Source organism: Mirounga angustirostris, unplaced genomic scaffold (genome assembly GCF_029215605.1).
Source record: "Mirounga angustirostris isolate CCGP_5_RB_7025 unplaced genomic scaffold, mMirAng1.0.hap1 SCAF_16, whole genome shotgun sequence".
In the NCBI taxonomy this organism is placed as follows: domain Eukaryota; kingdom Metazoa; phylum Chordata; class Mammalia; order Carnivora; family Phocidae; genus Mirounga; species Mirounga angustirostris.
This window is the reverse complement of record NW_026991724.1, coordinates 12,779,708-12,803,649: the sequence shown is the minus strand read 5'-3', so window position 1 is coordinate 12,803,649 and position 23,942 is coordinate 12,779,708. Positions and strand designations below refer to the sequence as shown.

The following is a 23,942-nucleotide window of genomic DNA, read 5'->3' as shown; positions in this document are numbered from 1 at the left end:
TTTCATCCCTGTCATCTCTGGAGTGTCACTCCCCAAGCTCTACCAGGGCCATCCGGTTGCCACACAGTGTCAGTACTTAGCCCAGGGGCCCATAGGCTGCCTGCATTCCCCACTGGGGGACTTGGGAGGCAACTCATGGCTCCTGGTTTCCCCAGCTGGCAAGTGGGGAGGATGACGAGTCCCCCTTTTTCTCACATTCAGGGAAGCAGTAAGGATGAGCTCACGCGATCAGGCTTACCAGACAACTTAGAGATCCCGCTTCCTGAACCACACTGTCCTAGTCCCTAAGAATGGGGAGGTCTACAGAGCAAGGGTCACCAGGAGCCCCACAGGCCAATCCTGTGACAGCCTGGAGCCCTTGAAGGGTTCTGCCTGTTAATCATAGTCACAGCCTTCATTTTGTGGGGAAAATCAAGGTTCAGATAGTGCACAGGGCTTGCCGAAGGTCATAGGTCTCTGTGGTGGCCATCTAGAGCCAGAACAGGACTCTAGGCAGAGACCGACCCATGGATAGGCCAAGCCTCCTTCTTCCCTTAGGAATAGAACTCAGGGCAGTTTAAGCACCAAGCATGTCCCTTGGCCAAGACACAGCAGAAGCCACTTCTCTCCTGCTCCCCACAGTCACCCCCTTTTGCCATGAACTTAGAAATTCTTTTTTTTTTTTTAAAGATTTTATTTATTTATTTGACAGAGAGATAGAGAGCACAAGTAGGCAGAGGGGCAGGCAGAGGGAGAGGGAGAAGCAGGCTCTCCACTGAGCAGGGAGCCCCATGCGGGGCTCGATCCCAGGACCCTGGGATCATGACCTGAGCCGAAAGCAGACGCTTAACTGACTGAGCCACCCAGGCGCCCCGAACTTAGAAATTCTTGTCTCAGAGCCAAGCTTTCCTTCCACACTCAGTTTGTGTTCCTGTTCTTAGGAGCTTTTCCTTTGCTCAGAGAAGAGGCAGAGAAGCATGCCTACCCCGTCTCTTTCATTTATTCTGTCCCCTGAGCCGCTGCTGCTCAGTCATAACCCCCATGTTAGGGCTCAGACCACAGAACATTTTCTTTTAAGAGAGTGTGGGGGAGGGGCAGAGGGAGACTGAATCTTAAGCAGGCTCCATGCCCAGCGCAGAGCCCCAGTGGGGCTCAATCTCACAACCCTGAGATCATGACCTGAGTGGAAACCAAGAGCCAGATTCTTAACTGAGCCACTCAGGCACCCCCCACAGAGCATATTAAAGCCCTAGTTTCTACCTTACTGATTTGTGGCCTCTGGGCCAAGTCCAGTCTGTTCAATTTAAAATTTTTTTTTTTTTTTTAAGATTTTATTTATTTGCGAGAGAGACAATGAGAGACAGAGAGCATGAGAGGGAGGAGGGTCAGAGGGAGAAGCAGACTCCCTGCTGAGCAGGGAGCCTGATGTGGGACTCGATCCCGGGACTCCAGGATCATGACCTGAGCTGAAGGCAGTCGCTTAACCAACTGAGCCACCCAGGCGCCCTTTAAAAATTTTTTTAAAAAGATTCCATTTATTTAGAGAGAGAGTGCACATGAGCAGGGGGAAGGGAAGAGGGAGAAGAAGAGAGAGAATCTGGGGTAGACTCTAAGTCTAGCACAGAACCCAACATGGGGCTCGATCCCAGGGCCCTGAAATCATGACCTGAGCTGAAATCAGGTCGGCCGTTCAACCTACTCAGCCACCCAGGCACCCCTGTTCTGCTCAATATTTTTAAAATATTTGCATTCGGGCGCCTGGGTGGCTCAGTTGGTTAAGCGACTGCCTTCGGCTCAGGTCATGATCCTAGAGTCCCTGGATCGAGTCCCGCATGGGGCTCCCTGCTCGGCAGGGAGTCTGCTTCTCCCTCTGACCCTCCCCCCTCTCATGTGCTCTCTCTCATTCTCTCTCTCTCAAATAAATAAATAAAATCTTTAAAATACTTGCATTCATTACCAACATTTAAGAATCGGGATATTTCACGTGAAATCTATATTTTCAGCTTCTCAAAAAAACCTGGAAAATTTGGTCCTTTTGGGCTCACAATACCACGTGGCAACAGTTGGCTGATGGCTCTCATTTTTGCTGGGACCTCCTGTTTACCATGGGCCCCATCTGCCGCCTCACTCTGATCTTTGCTTGCCTCATGCGTAGGCTGCCCCAGCCTCATGTCATAGTCTTTCGAGGTCACTGGTGGTGGGAAGCACAGGGAACGAGTTTCATTCCAGCCATTCTGACTTTGAAAGAATTCCTATACATCGTTGCTGCCTTCCCTCCTTCTCCCCAGGGCTCAGGGGGTGGCTCCGGTTATCCTGTGGATATTGCCTCAGCTGTCCCTTTTGAAACCCTGAGGCCTCCGGCTAAGTCCCAGGGGCGCCCTCTGTAGGCTGGTTAGGAATGAGCCCCTGAACTTCTCAGGGTTTTCCACATTAACCGCACCTCAGAATGACTCTTCATGGGACTCATAGCTTCGCTGAGAGAACTGAAAAGCAGGGGGGCATGACAAGCCCAAGAATTTTCTCTGCTTTGCAGTACCCCTTGGCCCCGGAGCCCCCTCCAGTGCATTAGAGCGCCCCTGATGAGCAGGGCACCAGTCTCAGAAAGCGATACTGCTGTTGCTGGAGAAGGGGAACATCCTTGCTGCTGAGAGAGAATTTCTCTCCCTGACTGAGACTGGAGGGTGAGGGCAGGCAGGCAGGCCAGAATCCCTCCTGGCTCGCATAATCCCTGCTCCTTCCTTCTCCCCTCGTTTCCACAGATGCTGCAGCCCCAGTTCAAGTCACACAACACCAATGAGGTGCTGGAGAAGCTGTTCCAGATAGTACCAGGCGAGAACCCATACCGTTTCCGGGACCCCCACCAGTGCCGGCGCTGTGCAGTGGTGGGGAACTCAGGCAACCTGCGGGGCTCTGGCTACGGTCCAGATGTGGATGGGCACAACTTCATCATGAGGTGAGCCCCGGGGAGCCCAAGGATGGGCCCAGCACAGGCCTCCAGAAGGAAGGACTGGCCTCCTTAGCCTTGTCGGCCAGTGGAGGAGTTGTCCGCTGCTGTGAGTCTCTGATGCCAGAACCTTCTGTAAAGGCTCAGGTCTCTCTCTTGTTTGTTGGGTAGATGGGGAGGCAGAATTCCCATTCTATGCCCTGCTTGAGACCAGCACTCAGTTTCTAGCTCTGAACTCCTCCTAAAAGAGCTGAGAGTAGAGTCCTGGCTCTTTTCTGGTGAAAACTCCCCCCAGAGGTCCTTCCACCTGCCTGATCCCCTCAGTGCTGGGCCAAGAGTGAGGGCCCTACACTAGTGTCTTGATAAATAGCCACAGATGATTCCTTCTGGCAGACTCACAGAAGACAGAGGTCCTGGGCAGGAAAAGGAATTGCTCAGTGCTTGCTCTGGGCTGCTGTCCCTTACCTTTATTTCATAAGGTTTAGATTATGTGGGGACAAATTCATTTAACAGACATCTGAGTACAGCCTTGAGGAAAGGAGAGGGGTTAGGGGGGCATTCATTTCAAAGACACAGAACTATGAGCCTGGAGGTGAACAGGGACTAGATGGTAGACTTGTTTTTTGTTTTGTTTTTTTAAGTAGGTTCCATGGCTAGCATGGAGCCCAACACAGGGCTTGAACTCATGACCCTGAGATCAAGACCTGAGCTGAGATCAAGAGTCGGACACTTAACTGACTGAACCATCCAGGTGCCCCTAGATGGTAGACTTGTAACTTGAACATGGGCTGCTCATTCTGCTCCTGAACCAGTGTTTTCTGACCTCCTCCCTGACTTGGGACAGGAAATGCCACAGTGAGGATCCTTCCATCCCACTCCTTGGTGGTAGAAGGGCCTTAAGAGTGAAGATGCTGAAAACGCCCAGTTTTCACTAAGCATCTCTTAGGATCAGCATTGCAGAAAGACCAGGTTCCCCAGGAGGCAGAAGGAAGGGCTTTGTCTTAGAAACTGTTGCTGTTTCCATGGCAACACCAAGGCAGCAGTATGTCTCTGAGGCTTTCACTGTTCCTTGCAAAACCTTTCTCATGTTGAGAATGGTGGGGGGTAGGGAGAGAGGAGGGAGGCTAGGCCTCATCCAGGAACCCAGAGCCACCTGAGTTTCTTCCCATCCTCCCATTGCTGGCACTCCAAATGTAAGGGAGGCAAGCTGGTTGCTGGAGAGGGAGCTCTCTCTACCCAGACACAGCGGCCGAGAGTGGGGAATGAGAAGTCCATCAATTCCGTGCAGCCCTGGGACACTTGGGAAGCCCAGGGAAATGCTGTGGAGTGCCTGAAGCTCCTGCCGGCCCTGCCACCTGTACCAAGTGGGTGCTTTCATTGTGCATGTCGGTCGGTGCTGGTTGGGAAGCTCCAGGGTGGAAGCAGACAAAAAGGCTGGGCTCCTATGACACCCAGGTGGTACCTGGTCAGGCCAGGCTGCAGAGAGGAATTTACAGAGGTTCCCTCACCTGGACCAGGTTCGGAGATGTGCGTTTTGGAGTGGACCTCAGAATTGCTTTGTGGAAGGGCTGACCCAGATTGAATTGGCTTTTTGCTGATCTGTACAAAGAGCTAGATGGCAGTGGAGGTGACTCTTTGCTGATAGGCATGTCTTGGTTTTGGAACCAGTGGGGAGGCCTAAGCTGGGTTATAGTGAAATGATGGCTCTAGCCGTATTTCCCTACGCCACTCCCCAGCTGCCTCCTCCTCCTATGTGTCTTCTGAGCCCTGCTGGCAACTCCAAATGGAGTTGGGCTGGTCCTGCCTCGGCCAGCCAGCAGATAGATCCACAACTCCTAAAACAAGCACCTGGCAGATTGTTGGCTCACTGTAAATACGTGAATGAATGGAAGAGACTAGGTGGCCAGATACCAAACCCAAAGCATGCATCCACATCCACCCATCCCATGCCTCTGCCCTCAGGTGCTTCTTTGGCGGGTGGAGGCAACCAGGAACACATAGAATCCTAGAATGCTTTTCCCCTGAGTCATGGAGATGTAGTTCATCCTCCATCCTGCTCTGGCCTCCTTCCAGGGCTTGGCTTCTCCAAAATGAATCAGAGCCTCAACACAAAGTCCTGTCCTCAAAAGCATGCCCTGTGCCTACCCTCTACCTTGGAGGTTCTGAAACATCTTTTTGAACCTCTTTCTCCATTCATTCCCAGACTTTTGAAAGCTGGTGCCTGCCCAGCAAGGGGTAGGGACCCGAGGGAGGTGGAGGCAGCAACAGTGCCTGACAGGTTTAAGAAGGGACTGGGTCAGAACTGTGGCTGCAGATGCAGGGGAAAAGGCAGATGGGGACAGGTGGGTGTCTTCAGAGGCCAGCCTGGGGCACTTGCAGCCCTTTGATCTGTGGGACCAGTTTGGCCTCTCCATGTCAGGTGACATGAGGTTTGTTTCTTAGGTACTCACCAAAGTGAACCTTGACCCCAAGTCCTGCCCAGTCCAGGCCCCAGCCAACTTGAGTGTCACCCACCCAAGTCTTCCGCCTCCTGCTAGCCCCTTACGTACCCCAGGCAGCTGAGAAACACTGTCCCTGTTAAGGCTTTCTCTCCAAACTGCTCTGTTCCTCAAACACCCCAGGGCTGATGTGGCAGAAGACAGATCCAGACTGAAGCTATGGTGACCTCAGGACACACTAGTGCTGTGTGCACAGCTATAAGAGCCCCAGCCAACGGTTATTAATACATGGGAAAAGATACTTCTAGGCTCTTCTAAGAGACAATATCTCTGAACTCTAAAGACCAGGAGAACAGAGGGGCACCCAGACAGGAGGTAAAGGGGCAGGTAACCTAAAGAAATGGAGGCCAGAGGACAGTTGGTCCTATAGGGAAGATTCTAGGCTTCTGCTTGAACCAGACTAGAACGGAAGTGGCCAAGAACAAAGATTCACCCTCTAGTTCAATTCAGGCCACTTTCAGGCTTTATGGCTTCCCAGCCCCAAACAGCCTCCAGTCCCTGAAGGGAAGGGAAGCAGAGAGATAGGAGGTCAGCAATATGACCAGCAGTGATGGGGCATCCTGGACATGCTCTCACTGTGTCGTGCCATCAATGGGAGCCCCAGGAGGTCTTCACCAAGCCCAGCTAGTGGTGCCAGCCACTGTAAGGACACGTAATGTTCATACTGGTTTCACAGAATAGGCATAAAAAGCAGAGAAAACACATGGAGACTTTGCTCCCTCTCTCCCAGGTCCCTTTGTCCCCATTGGAAGGCAAGGTTATGGTCACCTCCCTGGGTAGTCATGATTCTGCAAGGTGGTCCACGCAAGACAGGAATGTTCTCATAAACAGTCACAGCAGAAGAGACCGACACGTTTGTGTTCAAAGCTGGATCACCTGCTTTGAAGATGTTCACCAAAAGAGGGAGCCTTGATTTTATTGATCCTACGTTTTGCACCGGTTGAAAGGAAGTAGAAGCCTTCTCGGCTTGTTATGCCCAGGAGGGTAGCAAGCCCGCTCTGGGTTTCTGAGTTCTTCCATGGCAGCACGGGAGAAACAGAGCCACACTGCACATCACCAGGGGACAGCCGAGGTGGGTGCTGTCAGAACTTGGAGCATCCCTCTTGGCCTTGGAATGGAAAGGTAGATAAGAAGCTGAAGTACAGGGACAGAGGGGCTGGGGCTGGTGGCGTAGAGGCTGCCGTCTGGCCCAGGAGCTTAGGGAATGCTTCAGCTTTTTACCATGCTTCCAGTGTCTTTTAGGAAAGAGGACAGAACAGCCAGGTAAGGTTGATAGCTGTAGAAGTCTGTTCTTTTCTTTAAAAAAAAAAAAAAAAAAAGCCTAGGAGTAATATGTGCTGGTTATTGGGGGGGAAAAACCCCAGAAATGTATACACTGAAAGATGAAGTGTCCTTCCCCATCTCATTTCCCAAGAGTAAACTTTGTTACCAATTTTAATACTATATACAAAAGTATGTTTTCCTTTCTTCCTTCTTCCTTTCTCTCTCTGCCTCCTTTTTCTGTCTGTTTTTACAAAAAATGGATTCACGCTATCTAGTTTTAAGTTTTCCTTTTGGGTCTTGTTAATTCCCTCCTGCAGCACATAGCAGTATTCAAAAGATGTACATTAAAAGGAAAGCAGTGGGACAGATACCTCACACCACCTGGATTTTTTCCCTGGGCTTATTTCTTACCGGCCCATGTAAATCTGCTTCCTTCATTCTCGTGGCTCTGTGGTATTCCATATGTGAGTGTGCCAAAATGTACTGACCACTTCTTTGTTGTTAAATTGATTCTCCTTTTCACGACCGTAAAAAAACAATGCAGTGAATATCTTTGTAGACACGTCTTTGCAGACTCAGGCAACCATTTCTGTAGGATATCTAGAAATGGGATTGCTAGGTCAAAGTGTATGCCCGTTTACATTTTTGATGGCTGGGACCAAACTGTCCTCTAAAAATCTTGCACCGGTTTCCATGGTGGCTTCTTCTCATGTCCCCCTCTTGTCCCTGCAGGATGAATCAGGCGCCAACCGTGGGCTTTGAGCAGGATGTTGGCAGCCGAACCACCCACCATTTCATGTACCCAGAGAGTGCCAAGAACCTGCCCGCCAACGTCAGCTTCGTGTTGGTGCCCTTCAAAGCCCTGGACCTACTATGGATTGCCAGCGCTTTGTCCACAGGGCAGATCCGATTGTAAGTCACTCTGCTGACTGCGAGGGGAATATGGGCGACAGGAGCATTTCGAGAGGACTCTTCGCAGGGATTGGCTCTTAGAATTCTTTTAACTGAATATTTTGACTAAGAGGGGCTGCTGAAGAGGGAGGCCATCGTAGGGAGGGCCCAAAATGGTGGATTAGCTAAGGCCACAGCCTGTTCAGTGTCACTTCCTGCATCGTGACAGCCAGCATACTGGTGGTAGAGAGGGGAGGAAAGGTTTTGGTCTCCTTTCCAGGAGGTGGCTCCTGACTGTGGGACCTCTGCCTTCTGAGAGTTTTCTTTAGAGGCAGTTGCTAGGAACCTCGGGAAATTCAATTGCCAAGTATTTTTCTTTCTTTCTTTTTTTTTTAATTGAAGTATAGTTGGCTCACATATTAGTTTCATCACCAAGTGTTTTTTTTTTTTAATGTTTTATTTATTTATTCATGAGAGTCAGAGAGAGAGAGAGGCAGAGGCAGAGAGAGAAGCAGGCTCCCTGCCTAGCAGGGAGCCCGATGCGGACCTCGATCCCAGGACCCTGGGATCATGACCTGAGCCGAAGGCAGACGCTTAACCATCTGAGCCACCCAGGTACCCCTCATCACCAAGTATTTTTTTTAACAGCTTTATTGAGATATAATTCACATGCTATACAATTCACACATTTAAAGTATACAAGTCAGGGTGCCTGGGTGGCTCAGTCGTTAAGCGTCTCTCTTCGGCTCGGGTCATGGTCCCGGGGTCCTGGGATCGAGTCCCACATCGGGCTCCCTGCCTGGCAGGAAGCCTGTTTCTCCCTCTTCCACTCCCCCTGCTTGTGTTCCTGCTCTTGCTATCTCTGTCTCTGTCAAATAAATAAATAAAATCTTTAAAAAAAATAAATAAATGAAGTATACAAGGCAGTGGCTTTTATTGAATACAGTGCTGTGTCACCATCAGAATTTATTTTAGAACTCTTTCATCTTCTTAAAGATGAAGATTAAAGATCTAAAGATACCTCTGGGGGCGCCTGGGTGGCTCAGATGGTTAAGCATCTGCTTCGGCTCAAATCATGATCCCAGGGTCCTGGGATTGAGCCCTGCATCGGGCTCCTGGCTCAGCAGGGAGCCTGCTTCTCCTTCTCCCTCTTCCTCTCCCCCTTCCTCTCCCCCTGCTCATGCTCTCTCTATCTCTGTGTCTCAAATGAATAAAAAAAAAAAGATACCTCTGTATCCCTTAGCCATCAGCCTCACTCCCTCCATCCCCACCCTCCAGCCCTAGGCAACAACCACTAGCCCACTGTCTCACTGTGTGTGTGTGTGTGTGTGTGTGTGTGTGTGTGTGTGTGTGAAAATGTATATAACATATGGGGCACTTGGCTGGCTCAGTCAGTGGAGCATGTGACTCTTGATCTCGGGGTCATGAGTTCAAGCTCCATGTTGGATGTAGAGGTTACTTAAAAAAGCAAAAATAAGTAAAAATTAACTTTCTCAGGCCACTGCCCACATCCTCCACCAAAATATAAATAAGCCAAAAAACTGTATATAACATAAAATGTATTTAACCACACAGTTTTGTAGCATTAAGTACATTTACTTTGTTGTGCAAACATCACCCTATCCATCTTCAGAACTTCTTCACAATTTCAGATGGAAATTGTACCCATTAAATAATAATTCCCTATCTCCCCCACTCCCTAGGCCGCTGATAACCACTAGTCTTTCTGTCTCTATGGTCTGACTGTTGTAAGTACTTCATGTAAGTGGAATCATAGTGTTTGTCCTTTTGTGTCTGGCTTATTTCACTTAGCATAATGTTTTCAGGGTTTATCCATGTTGTAGCATGTACAGGATTTCATTCCTTTTAAAAGCTGGATAATATTCCATTATATGGATATATCATATTTTATTTATCCATTCACCCATCAGTGGACAGTTAGGCTGTTTCACCTTTTGCCTGCTGTCACCACATTTTTTTAATCTTTTTAAGAAAGATTTATTTATTAGCAAGAGAGAGCACAAGTGGGAGGGGCAGAGGGAGAGGAAGAGAGAAACTCAAGCAGACTCTGAGCTGAATGAGAACCTGACACAGGGCTCAGTCTCACGATCCTGAGATCACAACCTGAGCTGAAACTGAGAGTCAGACACTTAACCAACTGCACCACCCAGACGCCCCCACCATCACATTTTTTTTCACATTTTTTTTTAAAGATTTTATTTGTGGGGCACCTGGGTGGCTCAGTCGTTGTGTGTGTGCCTTCAGCTTGGGTCGTGATCCCAGGGTCCTGGGATCAAGTCCCGCATCAGGCTCCCTGCTCGGTGGGAAGCCTGCTTCTCCCTCTCCCACTCTCCCTGCTTGTGTTCCCTCTCTCTCTGTCTCTCTCGCTGTTAAAAAATAAATAAAATCTTAAAAAAAAAAAGATTTGTTTGAGAGAGACAGAGCATGAGCAGTGGCGGAATGGGGGGGGAGGGGCGGGCACAAGCAGACTCCCTGCTGAACACAGAGCCTGATATGGGGCTGGATCCCAGGACTCTGAGATCATGACCGGAGTCAGGGTCAGACGCTCAACCAACTGAGCCACCCAGGTGCCACACCACATCTTTTTATTTATTTATTTATTTATTTATTTATTTTTAAAGATTTTATTTACTTATTTGACACAGAGAGAGAAAGCACAAGTAAGCAGAGAGGCAGGCAGAGAGAGAGAGAGAAGCAGGCTCTCCACTGAGCAGGGAACCGGACGTGGGGCTCGATCCCAGGACCCTGGGATCATGACCTGAGCCGAAGGCAGCCGCTTAACCGACTGAGCCACCCAGGCGCCCCACCACATCTTTTTTTAAACACAGAAATATAGGTTACAGTTTCTTAAGGCATTATCTTATGTTTGGGAGCCATAAGGGCTAAAATAAGTGCTGTTGAATTTAAGTCCCATAATACTTAGAAAAAGAGTGTAGATTATAGGTGCCATGGCTGGCTAATAGGGAAGGAGGGATTTGTGCCAAATGTGAGGATAGTATCGAGAGGGTCATCGTGGGCAGAAGACACAGACATAGTGGGTGTGAAATGATTGGCTAAATCAAGTGGGGAGTTCACAGCTGAGTGTTGTGGAAAGAAAAGTTGGGGTTAGATAATGGAAGGCCCCAGTGTTTGTCTAAAACACATCCTCATTTTCTCCTGAAGGACATAGGTAGCCTCTGAAGGTTTCTGAGCAAGGTACTGCAGTGATGTGCTACGGAAGCAGTTCGGAGGCAGGGGATCTGTTGTAAGGTTGTCATCACTTAGGCCTGTGAGGGAAGAAAGGCATCTCTGGGCCTTTCTAGATCCCAGGGGCCATCTAAATGTTTGGTTTTTTTTCCTTCTACTTGAAGCACCTATGCGCCAGTGAAGTCCTTCCTTCGAGTGGACAAAGAAAAGGTAAGCTCCCTCCTCCTCCCCCTTCTTCATCCCCATGTCATTGGAAACAGTGCAGACTTGACTCATGGTGTGCCTGGTCCAGTGGATCAGGTGTCCCCCGTCCAGTGGCTCAGGTGTCCCCCAGTGACCTTCCAGAACCTTCAGAGTATCCCCTCCCCCATCTGCTGGTATGCCTGATCCCCTCAGAGGTCATACGAACCAGGGAACATGGATGAACAGGTCTGCTGGCAAGCATGGAGGAACTGGCAGAAGCTTCTCAGAGACTGACCTGAGTCTCCAGGCCCCCAAAGCCCCTCATGTGTCTGTTCCCTTTTCTCCTCCCAGGTTCAGATCTATAACCCAGCCTTCTTCAAGTACATCCACGACCGGTGGACAGAGCATCACGGGCGGTACCCTTCCACAGGGATGTTGGTGCTCTTCTTTGCCCTGCATGTGTGTGATGAGGTGGGTAGCCCAGTGTTAGGGGTAAAATAGGGATACCCATGGAGCAGAGGGAGTCAGCCCTTCTTAGGGCTTAGCAGAGCAAGAGGAATGCGTTTTTGTAGGCAGAAGCCAAGTGGCTCTGATTTCCCCCATTTCTAGGCTGTAAAGTATACATCTTCATTTCCCAAAGTCACTTAACGTTCATGATTTTACCAAATCTGAAATCACTTCAGTGAAAAGTTAAATTTATTTAAAAAGGAAATAGACTCCTAACACCACAGTTGGTTATTACTCGCCATAAAGGGAAAAAAAAGTAATCAAAAATATAAACAGAAAGGAAACAATGTAGTTAAGTTCCAGCGGATGGTCTTCTCCCACAAGCCTGCCGTGTGTGTGTGTGTGTGCGTGTGTGTGTGTGTGTGTGTGTTTCTCTCGGGGCCGCTTCTCAGTAGCGAGCGGGGCGGCTGTGCGGTGCGGGGCAGGGCTCACGCCCAGCACACCTCCTTCTGCCAGTAAGTTCAGTGTGTGGACCTGGAATACTGCAAGTATTCCATTACAAAACGACAACAGCAGCCACAAAGCCAAAACCAAAAGGGACGTTAGCAAGGGTGGAGAGCTGTCCTGGCCCTAGACTGAGGCGTCCTGCTGCAGGGGAGACGGGCGGAAGAACCGGGAGTGGCGGTCTTCCCCGGGGAGTGTCCTCAGCTCCGGGCCTGGGTGTCCCGTCTTCCCGGTGCCTCCCGAGCTCTGCGATCCGGCTGCCGTCGGGTCGCCGCGGCCCCGTTGTCCTAGCCCACCGCCCACCCGAGGCTCTCCCGGTCCCCGACGCGGGGTGACGTGCGCCGCCCTCCCCTGCAGGTGAACGTGTACGGGTTCGGGGCCGACAGCCGGGGCAACTGGCACCACTACTGGGAGAATAACCGGTACGCGGGCGAGTTCCGGAAGACGGGAGTGCACGACGCCGACTTCGAGGCCCACATCATCGACATGCTGGCCAAGGCCAGCAAGATCGAGGTCTACCGAGGCAACTGAGCCCAGCCTCGCCGCGACCCTTCCGGCCCAGCCGCGAGGCGGCGGCGCGCGCTCCCAGCCGGGACTCCGGGCCAGCCCGAGGGCGGCGGCCTCGGCGAGGGCGCGGCGCCCCGTTGGGCGTCTCCAGGCCTTGGGAGCGACGCCAGGCCGCGGTCTGGACCAATCATGCTGCAACTCCAGCGAGCGCCGGCTGTCCCCCGCCAATCAAGAGACTCTGGGGGCTGGCCCGGGCCTGGTACCCAATCAGCGCTGCAGTCGGAGCGGAGACTCTTTCTCCCAACCAATCATGCGACTCAAGGAGAACTTCCGGCGCCGGGCCCCATCTCCTCCAATCAATGGCCTTCGGAGGCGGGCCGGCGGCCGCTGAATCCCCACTCCCCTCTGCTTTGGGTAGGATTTTATTTCATGCTTTTTAAGGAGTAGTGTTGTTGGTTCCGGCCTCAGTGAAGTACTTTCCTCAGGCTCTGCAGGAGGAGTGTCAGTCGCCTGTCGGCCTTACTCGGCCGGGGGCACCGAGGAGGAAACGGTGGGGAAGGTGCGGGGCAGCGCGGCTGGGCTTTCCTTTGCCGGGGCGGGGGGGGGGGGGGGTCCCTCGTGACCTCGGGGTGGGCGGAGGGGCGTTGGCCTTCGTTTGTGGTGGTCTAGGGGAGATCAGGTGGTTTCCAGGGAGCGCGCTTTCATCCCAGGGTAAAAGCTAGAGCCCTCTCAGACCTCTTCAGGCCTCAAGAGAATTTTGGACCCCGTATTTCCTTTACGTGTCAGGCCCAGATGGGTGAGTGTAAACCCACCAAAGAAATGCAGTGACGTGTGGGTCCCCTTATCCTCTCTTCTCCCCATCCCCACCTTTGGCCACCCTATGGAATGGCCTTTCTGACCAGGGCATTGAGCATCTCACCAGAAAACTAGAACTGTATCCAGCCCCTTGCTAGGGGGCGGAATTCGCCCGGGGCCTAACTCTGGAACAGGTGTAAGGAACAAGGCAGGGGACAAGGAAGCTCCGTCACTTGAGATGTAAGGTGCTTCTCACTCTCGTGTACTCTCGGCCCCTTACTGTTCACGCACAACTTTTTTTAGTGTTTCCCCCTTGGCCCTGGGCCTCCTCACCAGCCTATGTGTCCTGGGAGAAAAAAAAAAATCAAAACTTGCCCTGGGATGGGGCGGGGGGTGGGGGGCAGTGCTGCTTCTCCACCCCTACCCCCACTCACGCGTCTTTGGCCGGCTCTAGGGAGAGAAAGCAACACGTGGGAAAGAAGCCTGGAGATGGGGAGCCTAGCTGCCTGGTGCATGCACCTTTTTCCTTCACCCATCACCCCAAAGAGGAGTAGGAAACCTCTTGCTTGGGGGTGAAATTTGCTTTGGTCTCCTAATTTAATTAACTTGAGGTTACCAGGGATGGCTGACCAACAAAGATTCTTTTAAAATTCTAAGCTGGCCATGCAAATAGCTGGGATCCTAGCTGGGGAGGAGTAGACTTGCCCACCTGCATGCCTCCTCTCCTGCCCATGCATCCCCTCCCCCATGCTCACTTCCTACCTCCTCGCTCTAACCCATTTTCCATTTCCAGCTCTAGAAGGGCAGGGATGCTAACAAACAGGGGTTACAACTGGAAGTTACTTGCATGACTGAACCCAGCTTACGTCTCTAGAGGAAGCTGCTGATGGTATTCTCACCCTTTGAGGTTGAGGAAGTTTCGGAGGGGGGGAAGGGCTTCTGTGAAGCTTCCAAACCACTAATAGGATCCCCCTTCCCAACAGTGAGGTACACAAATACCACCCTTTATCTTAGTGAGTTGATACCACCAAGCAGCCTCCTGGCCATTGGTGTAGTTCCTGCAGCTGGCTGGGGGAACAGTAACGCAGGGGAGTATATTAGAGGAGGATTGGGGCAGGGCATGGGCACGCCAAAAGTTAATATATTGAGAACTTAGCTTGAGTCTGTTCCTTCCCAATTCCAAAAGTAGGAGTAAAGAGTGGGGGTGGATTTGGGGGGGCATATAGTGGAATGCCTCTCTCAGGTCTCCCCCACCATTTTAGAAAGTCAAGGCACCAGCCATTCTTGCCAGTCTCATCTCAGTGCTTCCTGAAGAGGCTGTTCGGAGTGTTTAGAAGATGAAAAAACAATGCAATTATGCCAAACAGTATTGAGCAGAATAATTTATTTTCTTTTGTTCCTTTTTCTTCTTTTTGTTTTGTTTTGTTTAAAACATTAATAAATCCCCTTTCTGGAAGAGGTAGGTCCCAGCATCCAGCCCAGATCTCCTTTTCTGCAATAGTTATTTAAACAAATGTTTTTTATTTTCTTCCCTTTCTCTCTCTTTCTGAATTAAAAAGAACAAAAAAACTATACAGTCACTTGTCTATTCTGAAATGGGTCTGATCGTGGAAAGAAGGCATATCTGTCACTGGGGGGCTGTCACTGAGTAATGACTAAGAACATCAGGTGGAATGTATGAAGGAGGAAGAGAATGACTCCCAGACACCCACCCCTTCTACATGAGGCCTCCCAACCCAGAACTACCAGAGGTGCCCTCTGAAATGGTGGTTATTCACCGCTGTCTTTTGGGGCATCTGAGTGGATCAGCAGGGCAGGGGCCCCATAGCATGTACACCCAGCAGGCACCAGGATGGGGCTTTTCCTCTACATTTCCAGGTTCTGCGGATGCTGTAGGTGTGGGTTGGCAGGAAATCGACAGAATGGTAGGAGCCAGTGCCACAGGCATCTGAGGCACCTCCTCATACCCTTTCCTTGGACCATCTGGACCCCTTCAGCCTACTTCCATCATGCTAGGTAATGCCACTGAACATCCAGTTTTATAGTTCAATTCAGTGGATCAAATAATACAGATCTCACAACGGATAGCTTAGAGTCGAAAGTCACTTGGTGTCCTGGAATTCAGTTTGTGCCAATGCCCAAGAGCAAGCCAGGGGTTGCTTTTCAGGTGGAGAATACTTTTTGGTGGAGGTGGGTATTGGTCTAAAACCCTAGAACTTGGGGCTATAATTCTCTTATTTGGAGTTTTCAGAGACTCCATACATCTTTGCCTACCACAGACGCTCTAATAGCTTTTGGTTGGCTGAGTCCTAAGGCCTGGTGGCAGGACAGTGCGCACATAGCCTGGGCTGCTGAGAACCATTTCCTGTCTGGATCCCACTCAGCTGCCTTACAGGTCACTGTAATTGGTTGAAGCAGAACTCCTAAAAACTGTACCTGTTGGCTCCGGAATCAAGAGTCCCACCAACTGGTGTATCCTTTTTTTTTTTTTCCATGTTGGCCAAGAACTGTGTTGCTTTGATCCCACAAAGATACCACATCTGGAACCACAGTTTAGCAGTACCATTTGATTGCATTTGTAATAAACTACTATGAATTTCTTATTTTTTTTTAAAGATTTTATTTATTTGAGAGAGAGAGAGCCCAAGAGGGGGTAGGGTCAGAGGGAGAAGCAGACTCCCTGTTGAGCAGGGAGCCCGACGTGGGACTCGATCCCAGGACTCTGGGATCATGACCCGAGCCGAAGGCAGTCGCTTAACCAACTGAGCCACCCAGGCGCCCAAACTACTATCAATTTCTAAGACTCAAGATGGTGAGTAAATGGATGAGGAAGAAATCATCCACCCCTGTATAACTCAAGTTTGATGGCAGCACCAATCTACAGATCCTGCCAGAGTGTGGGTTTTTTGTTTGATGTTTGACTTTCGACTTACTATCTTGGAGGTAGTTCCAGGGACTTCTGTTTGGCCCATACTTCATAATCACCCTCATTCCATGGGTTAGGTTACCACTCTGGGGATTTTGCTTGGTAGTAAATGTCTCTCTTTCCTTTTGGGACTGAGGAAATTACAGGCATGACTAATATTTTTGCACTTTGCAGATAGGGGTTTTTTGGTGGTGGTGTTTTTTACAAATTGAAGATTTGTGGCAACCCTGTGGCAAGCAAGTCTGTCCATGCCATTTTTCCAACAGTGTTTGCTCACTTTGTGTCTCTGTGTCACATTTTGGCAATTCTCACGGTATTTCAAACTTTTTCATTTATTTGGTATAGTAATCAGTGATCAATTATTATAGCTTGCTGAAACCTGGGAAGATGGTTAGCATTTTTTAGCAATAAAGTATTTGTAGTTAAGGTATATAACATTTTTATACATAATACTATTGCACACTTAATCAACTATAGTATAGTGTAAGCATAACATATTCACTAAGAAACCAAAAAATTCTTCAGGCTTGCTTTATTGTGCTACTCACTTTATTGCTGTGGTCTGGAACCCAACCTGCAATATTTCAGAAGTATGTCTGTGCCCATTTTTTTTTTTTAAGGTAGCTCCACACCCGGCATGGAGCCCAGTGTGGGGCTTGAACTCATGACCAGGAGATCGAGATCTGAGCTGAGATCAAGGGTCAGATGCTTAACCTACTGAGCCACCCAGGCACCCTAAGTATGCTTGTACCTAAAATGGGTCTGTGATCTCCTTGAATCCACCATTAAATGGACTTGGATCAGAGCCCCATCTGTCATTTGCCATAATAAGCCTCTAATTGGTGGACAACTTTGGTATTCAGATGTCAGAGCTTAGTATCGGATAACTCCCGAAGCTCTGGGTATTTCCCTTTCCCTAGTGCGCTGTCACTCGGAAAATGGGTCCCTCTGGAAAGGCTTGGGAAAGATTTATTCTACACACCTGAGCTATGTCAGTCACTCCTCAAAGGACCCTGGGATCCCCTTGAAAAAGAGGTTCCATGTGTGACCTGAATTAGGTCTGGGAACTGGGTGAGAAGCTGTGAATCCCCATCACTGTGACTCAGTTTTCTCAGTGCTCCTCGAATTTGTCCTCCCATGCACATTAAGCAGAACCTTAGTAGGCTGCCCAGCATCTATATCATTTCTAAAGACCCTAATGGTCCATTAACTTGTCCCAAATCCTTGTAGGTCAAAACTCCAGTTACCATCCTGTGGTTTGTTGTGGTAAATGTGCCTACCATCTCAAGCAGTTAGGCACTGGTTAGGCATGTCTTTTTGGCCTTTATCATGTTGGGGTCACATTATTCTATGACTTACACATGACAGCCACCACAGAGTTCCTCAAAGATGTTGGTGTACCAATCACTAAATGCATTTTTTAAATTAAATTTTTAAACTATTTTTGTCGTGGAATATAATACATATGCAGAAAAGATCATGAATTATTATTATTATTTTTTTTTTTTTTAAGATTTTATTTATTTGACAGAGACACAGCGAGAGAGGGAACACAAGCAGGGGGAGTGGGAGAGGGAGAAGTGGGCTTCCCGCTAGCAGGGAGCCCGATGCGGGGCTCGATCCCAGGACCCTGGGATCATGACCTGAGCGGAAGGCAGACGCTTAACGAGTGAGCCACCCAGGTGCTCCGAATTATTATTTTTTAAAAGCTCCATAATGGGGCGCCTGGGTGGCTCAGTTGGTTAATCGACTGCCTTCGGCTCAGGTCATGATCCTGGAGTCCCAGGATCGAGTCCCGCATCGGGCTCCCTGCTCTGCAGGGAGTCTGCTCCTCCCTCTGACCCTCCCCCCTCTCATGTGCTCTCTCTCTCATTCTCTCTCAAATAAATAAATAAAATCTTTTAAAAAAATAAAAAAAATAAAAAAATAAAAGCTCCATAATGGAAATTTATTTGGCAAAGCAAAGATAGGATAATATTATTTATAATAAATATATTTATAGATATATAGATAGATTTCTGTGGTAAAGGAAAAGCAATTCCCACTGCCATTTGGTTATTGAAATAGACTAAAGAAAAGGAGAAAAGAGGTGGTTGAGCATGTTATATGGAAGAATTAGAAAAAGTAGGATGTTGTTTATTTTTCCAGGTTCATGGAGATAAAACCAACATATAACATTGTGTAAGTATATAAGGTATACAACATAGTGCTTTTATATGTGTATATATTACAAAATGATTACCACAATAAGGTTAGTTAACCATTTTATATAGCTAAAATTTTTCATGTGTGTGGTGAGAACTTTTAAAATCTACTCTTAGCAATTTTCAGACATACAATATTGTCAACTATAGTCACCATACCGTACATTACATCCCCACAACTTACTTATCTTATAACTAGAAGTTTGTAGCTTTTGACCACCTTCACCCCCTACCCCCACCTCCATACCTAGCAACCATCAATCTGCTGTTTCTGAGTTTGTTTTCTTAAGATTTCACCTATTTAAAAAAAAAAAAAAAACCCACCCAAAGTGAGATCATACACTATTTCTCTGTCTTATTTCACTTAGCATAATGGCCTCAGGATCCATCATTACAAATGGCACAATTTCCTTTTTTTGACTAAATGATACTCTACTGTATATACCCATACCCACACACCACAACACATTTTCTTTATCCATTGATGGATATTTCGGTTGTTTCCATGTCTTGGCTATTGTAAATAGTGCTGCATTGAACATGAAGGTGGAGATATCTCTTTGAGACCATGACTTCATTTCCTTCAGATAAATACCCAGAAATAGAATTATTGAGTTATAGAATAGGTTTTTTTTTTAAGATTTTATTTATTTATTTGAGAGAATGAGAGCATGAAATAGGGGAGGGTCAGAGGGAGAAGCAGACTCCCTCCTGAGCAGGGGATCCCCCCCCCCCCCCCGCCCCCATGCCTACATTCCTGGATCATGATCTGAGCCTCCTGGATCATGATCTGAGCCGAAGGCAGTCACTTAACCAACTGAGCCACCCAGGCGCCCTATAGAATAGTTATTATTCACATGCAAAAGAATGAAACTCGATCCCTGTCTTCTATCACTCATGAAAATTAACTCCAAATAGATTAAGGACTTAAATGTAAGACCTGAAACCATAAAACTCCTAGAAGAAAACATAGGGAAAAAGCTCCTTGACATTGATCTTGGCAATGATTTTATGGATATGATACTGAAAGCACAAGCAACAAAAGCACATCAAACTACAAAGCTTCTGCACAGCAACCCCCCCACCCAAAACAAAACAACAACAAGAAATCTGCAAGATGAAAAGGCAACCTCCAGAAAGTAAGAAAATATTTGCAAACCACATATCTGATAAGGGGCTAATAACCAAAATATATAAGGAATGCCTACAACTCGATAGTAAATAGAGATAGATGATTGATAGATAGATAGATAGATAGATAGATAGATAGATAGATAGATAGATAGATAGACAGACAATTTAAAAAGTGGGCAGAGGATCTGAATAGACATTTTTCCAAAGAAGATGTTCACATGGCTAACAGGTATATAAAAAGGTGCTCAACATGGGGCACCTGGGTGGCTCAGTCGGTTGAGCGGCCGATTCTTGGTTTCAGCTCAGGTCATGATCTCAGGGTTGTGAGATAGAGTCCCGCATTGGGCTCCATGCTCAGTCAGCTTGAGATTCTCTCCTTCTCCCTCTGGCCCTCCTCTCTCTCTGTGTTTCTCTCCCTCTCTCAAATACATAAATAGATGAATAAATCTTTAAAAAAAAGTGCTCAACACCACTAATCCTCAGGGAAATGCAAATCAAAACCACAATGAGTTATCACTTCACACCTGTTAGGGTGGCTGTTATCGAAAAGATGAGAAAGGGACGCCTGGGTGGCTTGGTCGGTTAAGTGTGCAACTCTTGGTTTCAGCTCAGGTCATGATCTCATGGGTCGTGAGATTGAGCCCGGCATCTCAGTGTCAGTCAGTCTCCCCACTCAGCGGGGAGTCAGCTTGGAGATTCTCTCCCTCTGCCCCGCCCCCAAAATAAATAAATAAATCTGAAAACAAACAAACAAACGAGAGAGAAGTGCTGGTAAGGATGAGGAGGAAAGGGAGCCCTCTTGGTGGGAATGTCAGTGGGTGCAGCCAGTATGGAAAACTGTGGAGCTCCTTAACCGAGTTATGTTCCAATGAATGCTCCTAGCTGCCACCCAAGCTGTGGGAGTAGTCCAGACTCCATCTTCCCTGCCAAGCACAAACCCCTTCCTTCCTCTGAGGGTGACCACTACCCTGATGTTCCCATGGTCACCTGAGTATTTCTGGATACTCTGTTTCATAAGCCTGGTTGCCTAGACCTGAGTCCATATGGAAATGTGGTTAACAATAAAGATGGTGTCTCGAATCACTTAGGAAAAGAGGGAGGTTTAAATAAATTTTATTGGGACAACTAGATAACCATTTGGAAAAAGATAAAATTGCATCCATACCTTAAACCATTCACCAAAATGCCAGGTGAATCAGAACTAAATGTAAAAAATAAAACCCAGAAGTGGTAGCTCTTTGATATATTCCAACAGATTATATATATAAATATATATATATCTCAGCTTTGTAGCTGGTTTTTGGATTGGGATTTTTTTTCATGCTCTATATAGTACCCTGTATTGCTAAAAATGGGAGCTTTTTCATCCTGTTTGTATGATCCAAATATTTTGTTAAATTCCTTTTCTACTGATTAATTGCCCCCATTTGTCCATGGGAGTTGATCCCTTTTTCACTTCTTCCTTGTAGGTTACAGGGGTTGTGGGAAGGAAAGTTCGGTATGTGTGATGTTTACTCATGTACTTAGTAGACACCTTTTCCTTCCTTGGTCTCCCTCTGTCTCCACAGAGTAGGTTTATTGTGGTTGCTTATTGAACAACTCTCTGGCTTTTTAAGTAATTGGGAATTGAAGATTGTTTTCTCTTCTGAAATAGTGGATCAAGAAACTGCTTGGGAACTTTGTGTACATGGATGGGGTTTACCTGCTATTCAGGTTGGCATTCGGGTGGCTGGACAGGGAACCAGCCATTCCATGGCATGGAGGGGTAAGGATGAGCTAGGTTATGTTACAGTAACAAACACCCTGAAACTCCTAGTGGCTCAAAACAGCAATGTTTATTTCTCAATCAAGCCACATTTCCACCCCAGGGCTCTCTGCTTATCATGGTCACTCAAGGACCCAGACTGGTAGTGGTACCATCTGTGATGGATCTGGGGTCTCATGGGCAGGGAAAACAGAATCTGGTGAACCACATACTGGCTCTTAAGGCTTCTCTTTCAAGAAGTTCACATGTCCTTAATGCCAAAGAAGTCCCATGGCCATGCCTGAGTTTAGCAGAGATGTGTAACCCTCTTCTGGGTGAAGCATCATATTTGGATGAGCAGTAGTACAGTCTATGACATAGAGGGCTCATTGGAGAGAAGTGCTTGGATTTACCGCCTGCGCAGGGGTGGATGGATGCTGGGGAAGGGAAGGAAGGGGTTAAAGGTTTTTCCCATCTCAGGAACAGCTGCAGGCTGCCATTCAGCAGGGGAGGAGCTGCTTCCTGTGACATGTTTGGCCAGGTTAGGAAACATCTTTCCTTGCCAGGTGAGGGAAAAGATCAGATCCTAAGCCTGTATTTTTAAAAATTAAAATATTCTTTTCTTAGTGTGATTTTAGAATCAGTGCCCCTTCTCACTACCCTTCCAGAAAAATCACAGCTTCTGCAGCAAGTCTATGCCTGGATGACAACTAACCCACAAAATTGCAAGATGTCCCCTCCCCTCACTCTTGGCTGAACCATGGCTATCAGGACCAGCCTGTTCCTCTAAGAATATAGAATTAACACCTTTCATCTAACAACTGTTTCTGTTCTGGAGAATAATACAGGCTCTTTCTGGCAGTTTGGCTTCTCTCCAGGGAGAAGGCTTGGTGAGGTAGAGCGAACATATGGTGTCGACATTCAGAGGGATCTGGGTTTAATCCTCTCTTTGCTATACTCTGCTAACTTTGTCTCTTTTTTTTTACATTAAAAATATAATATTCATTACAAAAATAATTTAAACAATTCATAAGTATATAAAGTACAACATGGAAGGTCTTCCTGCAATATCTCATTTGTATTTATAACTTGTCATAAAATGGGTAAAGGGAATCATAGAAGGAAACCTGCCCCCTTTGGACCACTTTTCTTGTCTCCCAGGCTTTGTCTCCACAGCTCTTCCTGTGAAACCTGTTTCCATGAACCACCACACTGAAGACCATTCAAGGGAAGTTCTCAGCTTTCTTTGCTATGAAGGATGACTAAACTTTAAGACTTGAGCATACTTAAAAAACTTTTTTAAATATCAAAGTCACCTTAACCAAGTGATCAAAATTAACATCACCAGTGTATACTTATGTAAATACATGATTGAATAAACTAATAAATGGGAAAGAGACAAATCTCCCACATAGAAAAATTCCAAATAATTTATGTAACTACCCTGCCCTCAAGGAGTGGGGAGCATGGCTCCCCACACCCTAGATGTGTGTAGTGACTTCCTTTCAAAGAGGAAGGTATGGAAAGGGAGAAAGTAATATTACAGTGGAAAAACCTGACAAACACTACCTCTTGCCAGATCGTGACTGATGTCATGTTGATTATATGTGCCTTTGGTATGATGTGATGAAAATGAAAATTTACCTCTGTGGTCTTTATTTTTATTTATTTATTTGAAAGAGAAGGGAGGCAGAGAGAGAGAGGAAGAGATATCCTCAGACTCCCCGCAGAGCCTGGAGCCCGACGGAATACGGTGCTAGACGAAGGGCTCCATCCCAGGACACTGAGATAATGACCCGAGTCAAAACCAAGAGCTGGATGCCCAAATGACGGAGTCACCCAGGTGCCCCAATTTATTTTTTAAGGATTTTAGTTTTAAGTAATCCCTACATCCAACATGGGGCTCGAACTCAGGCACCCCTGTGGTCTTCCTTTAGACTTCCATGTTAGACTTTAAAGCAAGAAATAGGTTGTTGTTGTTGTTGTTGTTTTTAAGTAAGCTCCACTAAGAGCGTGGAGCCCAACTCAGGGCTCGAACTCACAACTGTGAGATCAAGATCTGAGCTGAGATCAAAAGTTGGATGCTCAACTGACTGAACCACCCAGGTGCCCTAAGAAATATTCATTATATGAATCTACTGAAATTTGGATTGTTTTTATTCTTGTCTTTAAAATGAGAATATAATTAGGATTTATTTAAGGTTTTATATTTAAGTAATCTCTACACCCAACATGGGGCTTGAACTCATGATCCTGAGACCAAGAGTCATGTAGTCCACTAACTGAGCCAGCCAGGCACCCTTAAGAGTGTAATTAGGATTTTATTTTATTTTTTAAAAGATTTTATTTATTTCAGAGAGAGAGAGCAAACAAGAGAGCACGAAGTGGGGAGCAGCAGAGAGAGAAGCAGACTCCCCACTGAGCACAGAGCCCGACGCAGGGCTTGATCCCAGGACCCCAGGATCATGACCTGAGCCAAAGGCAGACACTTAACCAACTGAACCACCCAGGTGCCCCTAATTAGGATTTTAATCTAGGATTCCCATTTGACTTTATCTCAATGACTGCCTTCCTCTTTTCTAAAATTTCTAATGTTTATTGTTTTGTTTTATGCTGGTGAATTGTCTAAAAACAGAACCCTGATTGGTAGTTTGCTGACTTCGGTGGTAAACACTCCCAGCACCCGTGACTTAACAGCCAGCTTGTGTTGAGTTTC

General features: G+C 47.5%; 1 protein-coding gene across 1 annotated transcript in view; it reads left to right on the top strand.

The window, feature by feature from the left end:
* ST3GAL2 (ST3 beta-galactoside alpha-2,3-sialyltransferase 2) overlaps window positions 1-14,790 on the top strand; it is a 49,886-nt gene extending 35,096 nt beyond the window's left edge. Inside the window, exons 3-7 of the mRNA XM_045890759.3 lie at window positions 2,739-2,932; window positions 7,417-7,596; window positions 10,947-10,992; window positions 11,317-11,436; window positions 12,274-14,790. Coding sequence (XP_045746715.1) covers window positions 2,739-2,932; window positions 7,417-7,596; window positions 10,947-10,992; window positions 11,317-11,436; window positions 12,274-12,447 — 714 coding nt within the window. The 3' untranslated portion in view covers window positions 12,448-14,790. The remainder of the gene's footprint in view (window positions 1-2,738; window positions 2,933-7,416; window positions 7,597-10,946; window positions 10,993-11,316; window positions 11,437-12,273) is intronic.
* Window positions 14,791-23,942: the final 9,152 nt, after the last annotated feature.